We start from the raw sequence: 17,051 nt of genomic DNA on the forward strand, positions 1-17,051 counted from the left end.
AGAGTCTCCCCAAGGAAATGACAATTATGCACAACATTCCTACAAAATATCTACAAGGTGAAGGAAATCGATCAGGCCGACGGAAAAACCAGGAATTCTAACAACAAGGAGGAAACTGTTGCTACTGCCTGGTTTTAGGAAGGATCGTCAGGATCCTGAAGAAATACCGGATTAATACCATCCACAAACCCGTAAGGAAGCTCAAATCACAGTTTATGGTGGTCAAAGATGACCTGGGACTCGGGTCAGCTGGCTTTTACAGGATTCCCTGTGAACGCGGAGCTGTGTATATCGGCCAGATGCAACGCATGGTGGAAACCCGCATCAAGGAGCACAGGAGATATATCGGTTTGGGATACCTGGAGAAATCGGCGGTAGCAGAACACTGCATTCGCAATGGCCATAGGGTTAACTTTGACGGCATAAAACTACTGTGCCGCACCAATGGCTTTTGGGACCACCTAAGTAAAGGAAGCCATTAAAATAAAACTAGAGAGAAAATATTTTAACAAAGGCAAAGGTCTTTGATTCGATTATAAACAAGGTGGAATAACAGAAACCTGATAGGATGAGGACTAACCAATCAGGAGAGATGGACAACAGGGGTATAAAAGATCGCATGAATGAACTACTACAATTGTTCATCCCAGTTTGGCAAAAGAATAAATCAAGGAAGGTAGTGCACCTGTGGCTGACAAGGGAAATTAGGGATAGTATCAATTCCAAAGAAGAAGCATACAAAGTAGCCAGAAAAAGTGGCTCACCTGAGGACTGAAAGAAATTCAGACTTCAGCAGAGGAAGACAAAGGGCTTAATTAGGAAGGGGAAAAAAGATTATGAGAGAAAACTGGCGGGGAACATAAAAACTGACTGTAAAAGCTTTTATAGATATGTGGAAAGAAAAAGATTGGTTAAGACAAATGTAGGTCCCCTACAGACAGGAACAGGTGAATTGATTATGGGGAGCAAGGACATGGCAGACCAAACTGAATAATTACTTTGGTTCTGTCTTCACTAAGGAGGACATAAATAATCTTCTGGAAATAGTAGGGGACAGAGGGTCCAGTGAGATGGAGGAACTGAGCGAAATACATGTTAGTAGAGAAGTGGTGTTGGGTAAATTGAAGGGATTAAAGGCAAATAAATCCCCAGTGCCAGATGGTCTGCATCCCAGAGTGCTTAAGGAAGTAGCCCAAGAAATAGTGGATGCATTAATGATAATTTTTCAAAACTCGTTAGATTCTGGACTAGTTCCTGAGGATTGGACGGTTGCTAATGTAACCCCACTTTTTAAAAAAGGAGGGAGAGAGAAACCAGGGAATTATAGACCGGTTAGCCTAACATCGGTGGTGGGGAAACCGCTAGTCAGTTATCGAAAATGTGATAACAGCACATTTGGAAAGCGGTGAAATCATCAGACAAAGTCAGCATGGATTTGTGAAAGGAAAATCATGTCTGACGAATCTCATAGAATTTTTTGAGGATGTAGCTAGTAGAGTGGATAGGGGAGAACCAGTGGATGTGGTATATTTGGATTTTCAAAAGGCTTTTGACAAGGTCCCACACAGGAGATTAGTGTGCAAACTTAAAGCACACGGTATTGGGGGTAAGGTATTGATGTGGATGGAGAATTGGTTGGCAGACAGGAAGCAAAGAGTGGGAATAAACGGGATCTTTTCAGAATGGCAGGCGGTGACTAGTGGGGTACCATAAGGCTCAGTGCTGGGACCCCAGTTGTTTACAATATATATTAATGACTTGGATGAGGGAATTAAATGCAGAATCTCCAAGTTTGCGCATGACACGAAGCTGGGCGGCAGTGTTAGCTGTGAGGAGGATACTAAGAGGATGCAGGGTGACTTGGATAGGTTAGGTGAGTGGGCAAATTCATGGCAGATGCAATTTAATGTGGATAAATGTGAAGTTATCCACTTTGGTGGCAAAAACAGGAAAACAGATTATTATCTGAATGGTGGCCGATTAGGAAAAGGGGAGGTGCAACGAGACCTGGGTGTCATTATACACCAGTCATTGAAAGTGGGCATGCAGGTACAGCAGGCGGTGAAAAAGGCGAATGGTATGCTGGCATTTATAACAAGAGGATTTGAGTACAGAAGCAGGGAGGTACTACTGTGGTTGTACAAGGCCTTGGTGAGACCACACCTGGAGTATTGTGTGCAGTTTTGGTCCCCTAATCTGAGGAAAGACATTCTTGCCATAGAGGGAGTACAAAGAAGGTTCACCAGATTGATTCCTGGGATGGCAGGACTTTCATATGAAGAAAGACTGGATGAACTGGGCTTATACTCGTTGGAATTTAGAAGATTGAGGGGGGATCTGATTGAAACCTATAAAATCCTAAAGGGATTGGACAGGCTAGATGCAGGAAGATTGTTCCCGATGTTGGGGAAGTCCAGAACGAGGGGTCACAGTTTGAGGATAAAGGGGAAGCCTTTTAGAACCGAGATTAGGAAAAATTTCTTCACACAGAGAGTGGTGAATCTGTGGAATTCTCTGCCACAGGAAACAGTTGAGGCCAGTTCATTGGCTATATTTAAGAGGGAGTTAGATATGGCCTTTGTGGCTAAAGGGATCGGGGGTATGGAGGGAAGGCTGGTACAGGGTTCTGAGTTGGATGACCAGCCATGATCATATTGAATGGCGGTGCAGGCTCGAAGGGCCAAATGGTCTACTCCTGCACCTATTTTTTTCTAAACTCTGAAGGTGGCAGAGTTTGTCATCAAAACCTTGTTATAATCGACACCTGTACCCAGCTGGAAGCCTGAGAAGTGTTTATTCACAATCTGTGAAATTACAATAAAAAATCAGCTACAGGTATTAGATAAATAGATAAATAATGTCACAGAGCAGTACAACATAAGCAGTCCATCCAGTCCATGCCAAACCATTTAAACTGCCTAGTCCCATCGACCTGCATCCTGACCATAGCCCTCCATACCCCTACCATCCATGTACCTATCCGACTTCTCATAAAAGTTGAAATCAATATCACATCCGCCACTTCCACTGGCAGCTCATTCCACACTCCCACCACTCTGAGTGAAGAAATTCTCCCTCATGGTCTCCTTAAATATTTCACCTTTCATCCTTGACCCATGACTCTAGTACTCAACCTCAATGGAAAAAGTCTGCTTGCATTTACCCTCTCTATACTCAATTTTTTATACCTCTATCAAATCTCCCCTCATTCTTCTATGTGTCGAGGAATGATCTTCTGGCCATTCCAGCAGAAGGGTGGCATGGTTGGAATGAACATGTGGTAGGTTTAGTCCAGGTAGCTTGTCAGCAATCAGTGTGGGCACAATGATTAAGTGACCACAGCAGTATTCTGTGAGTCTCAGACGTTACACCTCAACCACTGATCCCTCTAGGGTGCATGGGTGCACAGCAACTGAAATGCTCCTACGCACATAGTCTTTAGCTGCACAGCGACAAAGACTATGTGCGTGGGAGCATTTCAGTTACTGTGCACCCATGCACCCTAGAGGGATCAGTGGTTGAGGTGTAACGTCTGAGACTCACAGAATACTGCTGTGGTCACTTAATCATTGTGCCCACACTGATTGCTGGCAAGCTACCTGGACTAAACCTACCACATGTTCATTCCAACCATGCCACCCTTCTGCTGGAATGGCCAGAAGATCATTCCTCGACACATAGAAGAATGAGGGGAGATTTGATAGAGGTATAAAAAATTATGAGTATAGAGAGGGTAAATGCAAGCAGACTTTTTCCATTGAGGTTGAGTACTAGAGTCATGGGTATATTAAATAATGTTAATATAATTTGGAAATCTATGTTAATACAGTTATGAATACCCTGTAATTAATTATGTTAATGAATATAATCTATATATTTTCTGTAATAAACATACCCCAACCTTTATTTGGAAATATTTTAGAGCCTCAATGTATTTATGTTGTCAGTGTTTCAAGTTACAACACTATTACAAATTGTAACAATAAACACAGAATGGAAGTTGGTAGTTCATTGTTAATAAACCACTGGCCCACTGAACGCTGACACAATCTGGACAAAACATTTTATATTCACCATTGTGCCTGTCTGCCTGACATTATTTACTAGTGTTGTGAGTTGTGTTTTGTGTTTGTTTGATGTGCATAATATTACACAAAAAATTTAAAGTGTCACGTAGTTTTCAGGCCATGTAAACATTTCTTGCTCAGAGCAATGGTTGGTCTCTGCAGCTGTAAAAATAATAGAGGGAACATTGGCCTTAACACTCCATAACTTCTTCCTTTGCAGTGTACAACTTTTCCCATCGGATCAACCACTTCTCCTTCGGAATGCCAAGCCCTGGATTGATCCATCCACTAGATGGCAGTGAGAAGATAACAGACTCAAGTGAGTGAACTTGGACAAAGACATTCCTGTCGCACAACTTTAAAATACATGTCATTAGATACTCAGTGAGTTACAGTCTTGTTTGTTTTTGATCAGGATATTTTGGGAACAGATTTCTCTCAATGGTTGTAGATAAACGAGAGATCAATGTTTAAAAGATCTTTTAAAGATTAAAAGATTAGTTTTATTTGTCACATCTATATTGAAACATAACAGTGAAATGAAAAAGGATCTAGTCCTTTCCCAGTGTATATGACAAATATTTGTAAATACCACCGGACAAGACATGCCCAGGACATCATCCCTGATGAAGATGGCAGAGTTTGTCATTGAAACGTCAATTATAATCGCTACTTATATCCGGCAAGAAGCCTGAGAAGAGTTTATTCACCACACAGTGAGATGCATCGCTTGCATCAAATCAAATCAGTGAGCATTGTGCTGGGAGCAGCCCACAAATGTCACCACACATAAGTTTGCAATGAAGGGATTTCGATCAGGTCCACTGACCAAGTAGAAAAAGGGAGTGTTGGATCGTGGAAACGTAGTTGTGCTGCCAATGACATGGGTAGGACAAGTGATGAGGTTCTGCACAGGGATTTCAGGGCAATTAAGTGCTCAGTTAAAGGGCAGAACCTCCATGGTTGTGATCTCAGGATTGCTACACATGCCATGCACTGGTGAGGCCAGAACTCAGAAGATTATACAGTTTAACATGTGGCTAAAGAGTTGATGTAGGCATACGATTTTTGGATCATTGGACTCCCTTCCAGGGAAGGTGGGAGCTGTACAGAAGGGACGGTTTGCACCTGAACTGGAGGGGGACTAATATCCTAGTGGGAAGATTTGTTAATGCTGCATGGTGGGTTTAAACTAGAGTTGCAGGGGGATGGGAACCAGAGTGCCAGAACAGTTAGTTCAGTTCAGTTTTTGTTTACTGTCATTTAGAAATGCATGCATTAAAAAATGATACAATGTTCCTCCAGAGTGATATCACAAGAAAACACAGGACAAACCAAGACTAAAACTGACAAAACCACATAATTATAACATATAGTTACAACAGTGCAAAGCAATACCATAATTTGATAAAGAGCAGACCATGGGCACGGTAAAAAAAAAGTCTCAAAGTCCCGATAGACTCATCATCTCATGCAGGTGGCAGAAGGGAGGAACTCTCCCCACCATGAACCTCCAAACGCTGCCAACTTGCCGATGCAGCACCATTGGAAGCACCTGACCGCAGCGGATTCTGAGTCCGTCCGAAAACTTCGAGCCTCCGACCAGCCCCTCCGAGCACCATCCTCTGCCAAGTGCTTCGACCCCGCCCCGGCTGCCGAGCAACAAGCAAAGCGGAGCCTTCTCCGGAGACTCTGGACCACACAGTAGTAGCGGCAGCAGCGAAGCAGGCATTTCCGAAGTTTCACCATGAACAGGTTTTAGAGGCAGATGTTGGTAAGACCTCAGACAAAGTTAGGAATCGAAAGGTTAAACATGGTACTAGTGTCCTGAACAGCCTATATTTTAATGCTGGAAGTATCAGAGGAAACATGGATGAGATCAGGGCATGGATCAACACTTGGAATTTTGACATTGTAGCCATTAGCGAGACTTGATTGCAGCAAAGGCAGGACTGGCAGCTCAATATTCCAGGATTCCATTGCTTTAGATGTGACAAAGGAGAAGGAGTGGCGTTACCAGTCAGAGAAAATGTCACGGCAGTGCTTAGTCAGGACAGACTGGAGAACTTGACTAGCGAGGCATTATGGGGAGAACTGAGAAATAAGAAAGGTATAACAATGTTAAAGGGGCTACATTACAGAACATTGAACACTCCTAGGGATTCCGAGGAACAAATTTGTAAAGAGATTGAAGACTGTTGAAAGAAACACAAGATTGTTATAGTAGGTGATCTTAACTTTCCACAGATGGGCTGGGAATCTCATACTGTAAAAGGACAGATGGGATAGAGTTTGTCAAAAGTGTTCAGGAAAGTTTCCTTCAACAGTACATAGAAGTACATGGTGCGACATGGAAGGGTTCAGACCTAATGCGGGCAAGAGGATGTAGTGTAGATGGACTAAAAGGCCTGCTTTCCTTTGGTACAACCCTATAAAATTATCAGTACACTTTCACCCTTATTTCCCCATTTGAGGCCCTCTGCTTGTTGGGGTCGACCTTGAATATTGTGTTCCAGCTTCTACATGATACACAAGCCAGGGCAGTACGATATGGAGAGCAAGCTGCCGGCTCCCCCTCTCCACGCAGCTGATGAACCCAAAGGAACAGCAGAGACTGATACAGTTTGGCACCAGCAGCATTGCAGGAGTTGCCAGTCAGCACTGAACTCAACATAGGACTGTCTTAGGGACTGCAGCTCCAGATTTGTCCTTGGGGTTTACTCCCAAAGCCTTCCCTATTAGTGGGTACAGTCATAAAGCAGCAGAGGTTTGAGATCTAGGAGAGTTTCCCTTCTCCTAGATGAGCTACCAACCATACCCGACTCGCCCAATCTACCCGAACTGACTGGTTTTAAGGCACCAGTAACCTACCTATTCCCCTCCTCCTGTCAGTAGAAACGGTTCTGCCGGACTTGGTAGCTAAGCCAGGAGTGGACTTGGTCGTCAGAGCTATTTGACATGCACATCACTGGGAGCATTTAATAGTTTACGGGAGCTTATCCTCCTCCCTACCCCACCCCCTCTGGCTATGACAACCTTAAGGAACCGTTTCCCTATAGCCCTGCACGTTACTTCAAAGACTTACCACTTCTTCACTCAAAGGGCTGGGTAAGTGTGGAACCAGCTGCCAGCAGAAGTGGTAGACATGGGTTCAACTGCAACATTTAAGAGAAATTTGGATAGGTCCAAGGATGGGAAGCATATGGAGGGATATGCTCCAGGTGCAAGTAGTTGGCACTAGGCAGAAAATTAGGTCAGCATAGAGTAGGTGGGTTGAAGGGTCTGTTTCTATGTTGTAGTGCTCTATGACTCTACTGATAGCCTTGACAGGTTTCCCTTACTATTACAAGATCACAGCGCCATGGGTGGGTTCCTTGAGGTTGTCATAGCCAGAAGTGATAGCAGGGATAAGCTCCCATGACCTATTAAATGCTCCCAATGGCGTGTACCTCAAATAGCTCCTGACAACCAAGTCCAGCTCCTGGCCTTCATGCCTGTCTTAAATACTAAGCCCAACGGAACCATTTCTACTGAAAGGACAAGGGACTAATGGGTTACTGGTGCCTTAAAACCAGTCGCTTTGGCCTGATGGGGCTCATCAGCTGTGGTTGGCAGCTTATCTAGGAGAAGGAAAACTCTGATCTCAAACCTCCACTGCCTTGTGGCTATACCTACTCACAGGGAAGGTTTCATGAGTAAACCCCAAGGAAAAATCTGGAGCTGGAGTCCCTAAGGCAGTCCACCATTGACTTCTACACTGACTGGCAACTTCTGTGACGCCACTGGTGCCAAATTGTATCTGTCTCTGCTGGGTTTTTTTGGATTCATCAGCTGTGTGGAGAGAGAAGCTTGCTGCATGGGCAACAGCTTGTTCTCCACATCATACTGCCCTGACTTGCGTATCACTTAGACAGTTGGGACACAATATCCATGGCTGACTCTGACCAACAACAGCCTCACATTTATGGGTGGAGCTATGACACTCCAGGGAAGAGTCGCAGTGACCAATGGACCTACCAACGTGCATGCCTTTGGGATGTGACAGGAAACCAAAGGATCCTGGGAAATACCAGGCAGATCACGGGGAGAATGTGCAAACTCCACACAGACCAGCGCCCAATGTCAGGATCGAACCCAGGGCTCTGCAGGTGTGAAGCAGCAGGGCTACCCACTGCACCCCACTCCACCAGTCACTAGCTTTTGGTGGACTTCAAGCCAGATTGAGTGGAGGGATGGTTAGCGGATTTAAGCGCCGTGCCAGATTAAGAGATTAAGGTATCGAGGCCGAGGATGAAGGATGAACCAGCCGTGGACTCACTTGCAGGGACTCTGAGGTTCGTGTTCTTTGTGGCTGCCTGCAAGATGACAAATCACAGGGTATACTATATGGATATATTTTGATAATAAATGTCTTTTAATATCTTTCATTGAGGTTGTGGGGGTGGCTGCCAGCACTTTCTCTGCAAAATCGAGCATTCTGCTGTTGAACAGATAGCCAGCCGCTGCGCAGAGCTTTGGGATATTTTGAGGATGTAATAATGCTGATTGATGAATCCTCATCCCATTTTCTCCGATCTGCACTTTGACCCGAATAGTGACACACAGGATGTCATACTGACCAGACCGAACCAGACACTTGTTTAAATCCCAGTGTGACAGATGGGGAATATGAATTCATTACATAAATAAGTAATCTCTCCTTTCATTCTAATTAAATATATTTGGAATAATATTAAAACTATCTTTCCAAAATTTTTTCCAAAAGAGGGCAAGAGCAGAAAATGTGAGTCAAAGAAGCTATCTCAGAGTGACATCTGTCACAAACAGTATTTATATGGGAGTAAAAATGAGCTAGTTTATCTTTAGACATGTGAGCCCTATGTACCACCTTGAATTGTATCACCGTATGTTTAGCACGTATAGAGGAAGAGCTAACTAATTGAAAAATTCTCTCCCATTTCTCTATAGGTAAGTGAAGTTGAAGTTCCCTTTCCCATTTATTTTTAATTTTGTCCAATATAACTGGCTGTATTTTCAGAATTATATCATAAATAGTTGTTATTAAACCCTTATGTTAAGGATTTAAACCTAAGATTTTTTTCCATGATATCAGTTGAGTATTTCAACAGTTTTGTGCATTGATTTACAACCTCACTCTATTACTGCAATTTTTGGTTTGCCAATGATGGATCATAGCTCTTTATCCTCTTCAGCTTGTTGGATGATTGCATTTGTTACATTAACGGCTAGAAAATCCATCTTATTGAATTGGAAAGAGACCAATCCCCCTACTACATTTCAATGGTTTTCCTAAACTATATCATGTTTAAATTTAGAAAAATTTGGAAGTGTCATTTTTGATCCTTCGGTTAAATTTGAAGAGACTTGGAAGCCATTTATTCAACACTTTCATATGATGTAGCTTGACATTTTCCGAATCCTTTTTATTAATCTAGAATATATGGATACAGCAGCGGAGTTGTCGACATTAATGATTGTATTCAATGTATTTTATTAGCCCAGCCTTGTTTTGTTTTGATCAGGTTTTGGTTTAGTTTAGTTTAGTATTTTTTTCTTAGTTTTTTGTTACTTTGGGGTTTTTTTTCTTGTGATTTTTTTTATTTTTCCTTTTATCATGATTAACCATATTGAGAGTTTGGGAGGTCTAGTATACTTGTATTATCTATAGTTTTACTTGCATATATCTATTACCAATAATGTAATTCCAATCTCTTTGTATTTACTACTGTTACTATGTTTATGAACCTGAAAATTAATAAAAAGATTAAAAAAGAAAGAAATACATTTGGAATAAAGAGTTTGAATCTATAATAGATTTTGGAACTACTGGATTTATGTAAAAGCCCAAATGGACCACAAATATAAAATAAAACTGAAAACGTTGTTAACATTCAACAGGTCAGGCAGCCGCTGTGGAAGAGAGAAAGGGTCAATATTTCAAAGTTCAGAGTAAATTTATTATCAAAGTATGTATATGTATATTGTATACTGTATGTATATGTATGTAAATTTTCTTGCAGGCATTTACAGGAAAAATAATTTATGAAAAATTATACATAAACAAAGATTGACAAATCAATGTGTAAAACATTACTGTATATAAAAAAATAATACCGAGAGCATGAGTTTTAAAGAGTCCTTGAAAATGAGTCCATAGGTTATGGAATCAACTCAGTGTTGTGGTGAATGCCGGTTCAGAAGCCTGATGGTTGAATTGTAATAACTGTTCCTGAACCTGGTTGTGAGGTCCCTAATGCTCCTGTACCTCCTGCCCAAAGGTAGTAGCAAGAGGGGAGCGTGCCTGGATGATGGGGGTCCTTGATGGATGCTGCTTTGTTTGGGCAGTGCTCCATGTAGATGTGCTCAATGATGGGGAGGCCTTTACCCATGATGGACTGGGCTCTATCCACCACTGTTTGTAACCTTTTCCATTCCTGGGCATTGGTGTTTCCAGACCAGGCCATGATGCAACCAGGGATACTCTCCGCTGTGCATCAATAGAAGTTTGTCAAAGTTTTTGGAAACATATGCTTCACTGTTTCACCAGATTATTACTGAGATACAACCCAAGGCTAAAGTCCTCTGAAGTTGAGCATTTCCTCTCCACAGACGCTTCCTCATCTGCTGAATGTTTCTGCTTTATTTCAGATTTCCAATGTCTGCAGCAGCGCAGCAGGTAGTGCTGCTACCTCGCAGCTGCAGCAACCCTGGTTCCATCCCGAACACCAGTGCTTTCTCTGTCAAGTGTCTCCCTGTGACCGGGTGCATTTCCTTGGAGTACTCAACTTTGAAGTGATAACATAATCAAAGATCCCCTCCCACTCTGAACATTTTCTCCTCTCCCCTCCTCCCAACTGGCATGTCCCCATCAACCCGTAGGTCCACAATAGAAAACTTCCATCTTGAATGCATCAACTGCTCTGTGTGTGACCTCCAAGAAACCACAGACAGTTGTGGACACAGCTTAGCACATCACAGAAACAGACCTCTCCTCCATGGACTCGGGCTACACTGCTCACTGCCTCAGGAAAGCAGTCAACATGAACAAAGACCACATCCACTCTAGGCATTCTCTCCTCTCCACTCTCCCCTCGGACAGAAGGTTCAAACACCAGAAAGCACGTACCACCAGGTTCAAGGATAGACTGTTATTAGATTCTTTAATGGTCCCCTAGTACGACAATAAAGGCCTCTGACCCGCCAATCTACCTCATTATGACCTTGCACCTTATTGTCTGCCTGCGCTCCACTTTCTTTGTAGCTGTTACACTTTATTCTACATTCTATTGTTGTTTTCCCTCAAAAATGTTGCAAAGAATTGATCTATATGCATGGCATGCCAAACAACTCTTTATATCCCGCACAATATCTTGGTATGCGTGACAACAATCAACCAATTTATCAATTAGAGATGGTCAATAAACGCTGGCCACCCTCTGCCACATCACCTGAGTTAATTTAAAATCATGTTGCAGAGTCGCCTGTTACGGCCATCTGGGGGTGGGGGAGGCGCACAGTCAGGGAGTGCGTGGAGATTTCCAGCTGTGGGCACGCTGGAATCCGCACAGGTTTGGGGGCTGGCCTTCTCACTCGATGCTCCTCTCCAGTGTCGGCTCGGTGAAAGAACACGCTAGACATGGGCACCATCAATCTACGGGCCAGACCACTCGGACACTGAGGCTACATGTATATATTTTTGTGATTGTATGTTTTTTCTGCTGTCGTAATTATACACGCCGTGTGCTGTTGGTAATGCGTTTTGCACGTTGGCGTTGGGGGGGATAGCATCTTGTTTGGCTACTTTCGTGTGGTTGAACAATTATTAAACTTGAACTTGAAGCATCCCATTTTATGCAACGCTGGTTTAAATGTCTGATACTTCTATGTTTGTTCACAGGACTGTACATGTTCCGTTATTTCCTGATAGTCGTGCCAACTGAGATAAACACCTACAAGTTCTCCACAAGCACCTACCAATACTCGGTCTCAGAGCAGGTGAGTGAGAACACCGGTGGTTCTGGGAAAGGGAACTTCACTCACTCAACATCTGCACCTTCCCTCAATTGCCGGAGAATGGTGTTTGTGGTCATGTGTATGGTTCCTTAAGGTTGTCATAGCTGTGGGAGGTAATGGGGATAAGTTCCCACTACCAATAAGTGCTCCCAATGACGTGCATCTCAAATAGCCTCTGACAATCAAGTCCAGCTCCTGGCCTTCACGAGAGACTTAGCTACTAAATCCAGTGAAACCATTTCTACTGACAGGAAAAGGGGCAAAGGTGGGTTACTGGTGCCTTAAAACCAGTGGCTTTGGGCAGATGGGGCTCATCAGCCATGGTTGGCAGTTCATCTTGGAGAAGGAAGACTCTGATCTTAAACATCCACTGCCTTGCAGCTAAACCCACTCATGGGGAAGGCTTTGGGGGGTAAACCCAGAGGAAAAACCCAGAGCTGGAGTCCCTAAGGCAGTCCTACGTTGTGTTCAAAACTGACTGGCAACTCCTGTGACAACGCTGGTGCCAAACTGTTTCGGTCTCTGCCGTTCCTTTAGATTCATCAGATGCATGGAGAGGGGACCCTACTACATGGGCAACAGCTTGCTCTCTATATCGTACTGACCTGGCTTGCGTATCACATAGACAGCAGGACACGACATCCAAGGTTCCCTCTCCTTTACCCACGCCCACCCCCCCACTATCGGAGCGTCACTCATGGTCATCTGTAATGTAAGAAGCAGTGCATTTGCAACTAACCTCAAGAGGTAGACGTAGTCATAGAACTCTACAACGCAGAAACAGGCCCTTGGGCTCATCTAGTCCAGCCAAGCTATTAATTTGCCTAGTTCCACCAACCTGCACCCAGACAATAGCCCTCCAACCCCCTCCCATCAATGTAGTTAGCCGAACTTCTCCAAAATGTTGAAATTGTACCCATATCCATCACTTCCACTACCAGCTCATTACACACTCTCACCACTTCCCCCTCAGATTCCACTTAAATATTTCACCTTTCAGCCTTAACCTCTGACCTCTAGTTCTAGTCTCACCCAAGCTCAGTGAGAAAAGGCTGCTGGCATTTACCTTATCTATACCCCTCATAATTTAGTATACCTCCATCAAACCTCCCCATTTGCCTATGCCATAGGGAATGATGTTCTGCTCAGTCTGGTGGAAGGACAGGACAACTGGGCTGAACACGTAGCCATGTTAATCCTTTAGTGTTCTGTATGTGCTGCTGCTCTAAGCATTAGTTAGTCACATCGTGAGCTGAAGGGCCTGTGCCTATGTCCTGTGTACCAAAGTTCAAATTTCTTATCAAAGTGCATATATGTCACCATAGAACCCTGAGATTCATTCTATTACAGGCAATCACAGTAAATACAAAGGAACACCATGGAAACAATGAAAAAACACACAGGTGGACAAATAACCAATGTGCACAAGACAAACTGCAAATAGAAAAAAAGGAAAAAAAATATATATATATATATAAATAAATGAGCAATATATATCAGGAACATGATCATAATAAATGGCGGTGCAGGCTCGAAGGGCCGAATGGCCTACTCCTGCACCTATTTTCTATACATAGAAACATAGAAAATAGGCGCAGGAGTAGGCCATTCGGCCCTTCGAGCCTGCACCGCCATTTATTATGATCATGGCTGATCATCCAACTCAGAACCCCGCCCCAGCCTTCCCTCCATAGCCCCTGATCCCCGTAGCCACAAGGACCATATCTAACTCCCTCTTAAATATAGCCAATGTACTGGCCTCAACTGCTCCCTGTGGCAGAGAATTCCACAGATTCACCACTCTCTGTGTGAAGAAGTTTTTCCTAATCTCGGTCCTAAAAGGCTTCCCCTTTATCCTCAAACTGTGACCCCTCGTTCTGGACTCCCCCAACATCGGGAACGATCTTCCTGCATCTAGCCTGTCCAATCCCTTTAGGATTTTATACGTTTCAATACGATCCCCCCTCAATCTTCTAAATTCCAATGAGTACAAGCCCAGTTCATCCAGTCTTTCTTCATATGAAAGTCCTGCCATCCCAGGAATCAATCTGGTGAACCTTCTTTGTACTCCCTCTATGGCAAGGATGTCTTTCCTCAGATTAGGGGACCAAAACTGCACACAATACTCCAGGTGTGGTCTCACCAAGGCCTTGTACAACTGCAGTAGTACCTCCCTGCTCCTGTACTCGAATCCTCTTGTTATAAATGCCAGCATACCATTCGCCTTTCTCACCGCCTGCTGTACCTGCATGCCCACTTTCAATGACTGTTGTATAATGACACCCAGGTCTCGTTGCACCTCCCCTTTTCCTAATCGGCCACCATTCAGATAATAATCTGTTTTCCTGTTTTTGCCACCAAAGTGGATAACTTCACATTTATCCACATTAAATTGCATCTGCCATGAATTTGCCCACTCACCCAAAATATCCAAGTCACTCTGCATCCTCTTAGCATCCTCCTCACAGCTAACACTGCCACCCAGCTTCGTGTCATCCGCAAACTTGGAGATGCTGCATTTAATTCCCTCATCCAAGTCATTAATATATATTGTAAACAACTGGGGTCCCAGCACTGAGCCTTGCGGTACCCCACTAGTCACCGCCTGCCATTCTGAAAAGGTCCCGTTTATTCCCACCCTTTGCTTCCTGTCTGCTAACCAATTCTCCATCCACATCAATACCTTACCCCCAATACCATGTGCTTTAAGTTTGCACACAAATCTCCTGTGTGGGACCTTGTCAAAAGCCTTTTGAAAATCCAAATATACCACATCCACTGGTTCTCCCCTATCCACTCTACTAGTTACATCCTCAAAAAATTCAATGAGATTCGTCAGACATGATTTTCCTTTCACAAATCCATGTTGACTTTGTCCGATGATTTCACCGCTTTCCAAATGTGCTGTTATCACATCTTTGATAACTGACTCCAGCAGTTTCCCCACCACCGACGTTAGGCTAACCGGTCTATAATTCCCCGGTTTCTTTCTCCCTCCTTTTTTAAAAAGTGGGGTTACATTAGCCACCCTCCAATCCTTAGGAACTAGTCCAGAATCTAACGAGTTTTGAAAAATTATCACTAATGCATCCACTATTCCTTGGGCTACTTCCTTAAGCACTCTGGGATGCAGACCATCTGGCCCTGGGGATTTATCTGCCTTCAATCCCTTCAATTTACCTAACACCACTTCCCTACTAATATGTATTTCCCTCAGTTCCTCCATCTCACTGGACCCTCTGTCCCCTACTATTTCTGGAAGATTATTTATGTCCTCCTTAGTGAAGACAAAACCAAAGTAATTATTCAATTGGTCTGCCATGTCCTTGCTCCCCATAATCAATTCACCTGTTTCTGTCTGTAGGGGACCTACATTTGTCTTTACCAGTCTTTTCCTTTTTACATATCTATAAAAGCTTTTACAGTCAGTTTTTATGTTCCCTGCCAGTTTTCTCTCATAATCTTTTTTCCCCTTCCTAATTAAGCCCTTTGTCCTCCTCTGCTGAACTCTGAATTTCTCCCAGTCCTCAGGTGAGCCACTTTCTCTGGCTAATTTGTATGCTTCCTCTTTGGAATTGATACTATCCCTAATTTCTCTTGTCAGCCACGGGTGCACTACCTTCCTTGATTTATTCTTTTGCCAAACTGGGATGAACAATTGTTGCAGTTCATCCATGCAACCTTTAAATGCTTGCCATTGCATATCCACCGTCAACCCTTTAAGTGTCATTTGCCAGTCTATCTTAGCTAATTCACGTCTCATACCTTCAAAGTTACCCCTCTTTAAGTTCAGAACCTTTGTTTCTGAATTAACTATGTCACTCTCCATCTTAATGAAGAATTCCACCATATTATGGTCACTCTTACCCAAGGGGCCTCTCACGACAAGATTGCTAATTAACCCTTCCTCATTGCTCAAAACCCAGTCCAGAATAGCCTGCTCTCTAGTTGGTTCCTCGATATGTTGGTTCAAAAAACCATCCCGCATACATTCCAAGAAATCCTCTTCCTCAGCACCTTTACCAATTTGGTTCACCCAATCTACATGTAGATTGAAGTCACCCATTATAACTGCTGTTCCTTTATTGCACACATTTCTAATTTCCTGTTTAATACCATCTCTGACCTCACTACTACTGTTAGGTGGCCTGTACACAACTCCCACCAGCGTTTTCTGCCCCTTAGCGTTATGCAGCTCTACCCATATCGATTCCACATCTTCCCGGCTTATGTCCCGGTTATATGTCACCATAGAACCCTGAGATTCATTCTATTACAGGCAATCACAGAAAATACAAAGAAACACCATGGAAACAATGAAAAAACACACAGGTGGACAAATAACCAATGTGCACAAGACAAACTGCAAACAGAAAAAAAGGAATATATATATATATATATATAAATAAATGAGCAATATATATCAGGAACATGAGATGAGTCCTTGAAAGCAAATCTATAGGTTGTGAGAACAGTCCAGTGATGAGGCAAGTGAAGTTGAATAAGTTATCCCCCTTTGGTTCAGGAACCTGATGGTGAGGTATAATTACTGGTCATGAACTTGGAGATGCTAAGGTAAATGAATATGAAAGACAACTGGTTTTGGAGTCAGAGAACTATAAAGTGATAGAGCATAGAAAGAGCCCATCTCATCCTTGACTGGCTTGGCCCATGTGCAACTCTAAGGTTCAAAGTTCAAAGTAAATTTATGATCAAAGTGCACATATGTCACCATATACAACCCTGATTCATTTTCTTGTGGGCATTCACAGTAAATACAAAGAAACAAAATAATTTTAATAAAAATAAGCAATAGAGAACATGAGAGTGAGTTCATAGGTTGTGGAAACACCTCAGTGATGAAGCAAGTGAAGTTGAGTGCAGTTATCCCTTTGGTTCAGGATCTAGCCACCTGTACGATGTTATTTATCCAAATGGTCAGAATTATCA

At 43.1% G+C, this 17,051-nt stretch overlaps 1 protein-coding gene across 1 annotated transcript in view; it reads left to right on the forward strand.

Annotated features, from left to right (window-relative positions):
• Positions 1-17,051, forward strand: part of LOC140205313 (endoplasmic reticulum-Golgi intermediate compartment protein 2-like) — a 61,887-nt gene that overhangs the window by 32,876 nt on the left and 11,960 nt on the right. The window contains exons 9-10 of the mRNA XM_072272862.1: positions 4,288-4,386; positions 11,986-12,083. Of these exons, the coding sequence (XP_072128963.1) occupies positions 4,288-4,386; positions 11,986-12,083 (197 nt within the window). The remainder of the gene's footprint in view (positions 1-4,287; positions 4,387-11,985; positions 12,084-17,051) is intronic.

This window comes from Mobula birostris, chromosome 11 (assembly GCF_030028105.1).
Source record: "Mobula birostris isolate sMobBir1 chromosome 11, sMobBir1.hap1, whole genome shotgun sequence".
Lineage (NCBI taxonomy): Eukaryota > Metazoa > Chordata > Chondrichthyes > Myliobatiformes > Myliobatidae > Mobula > Mobula birostris.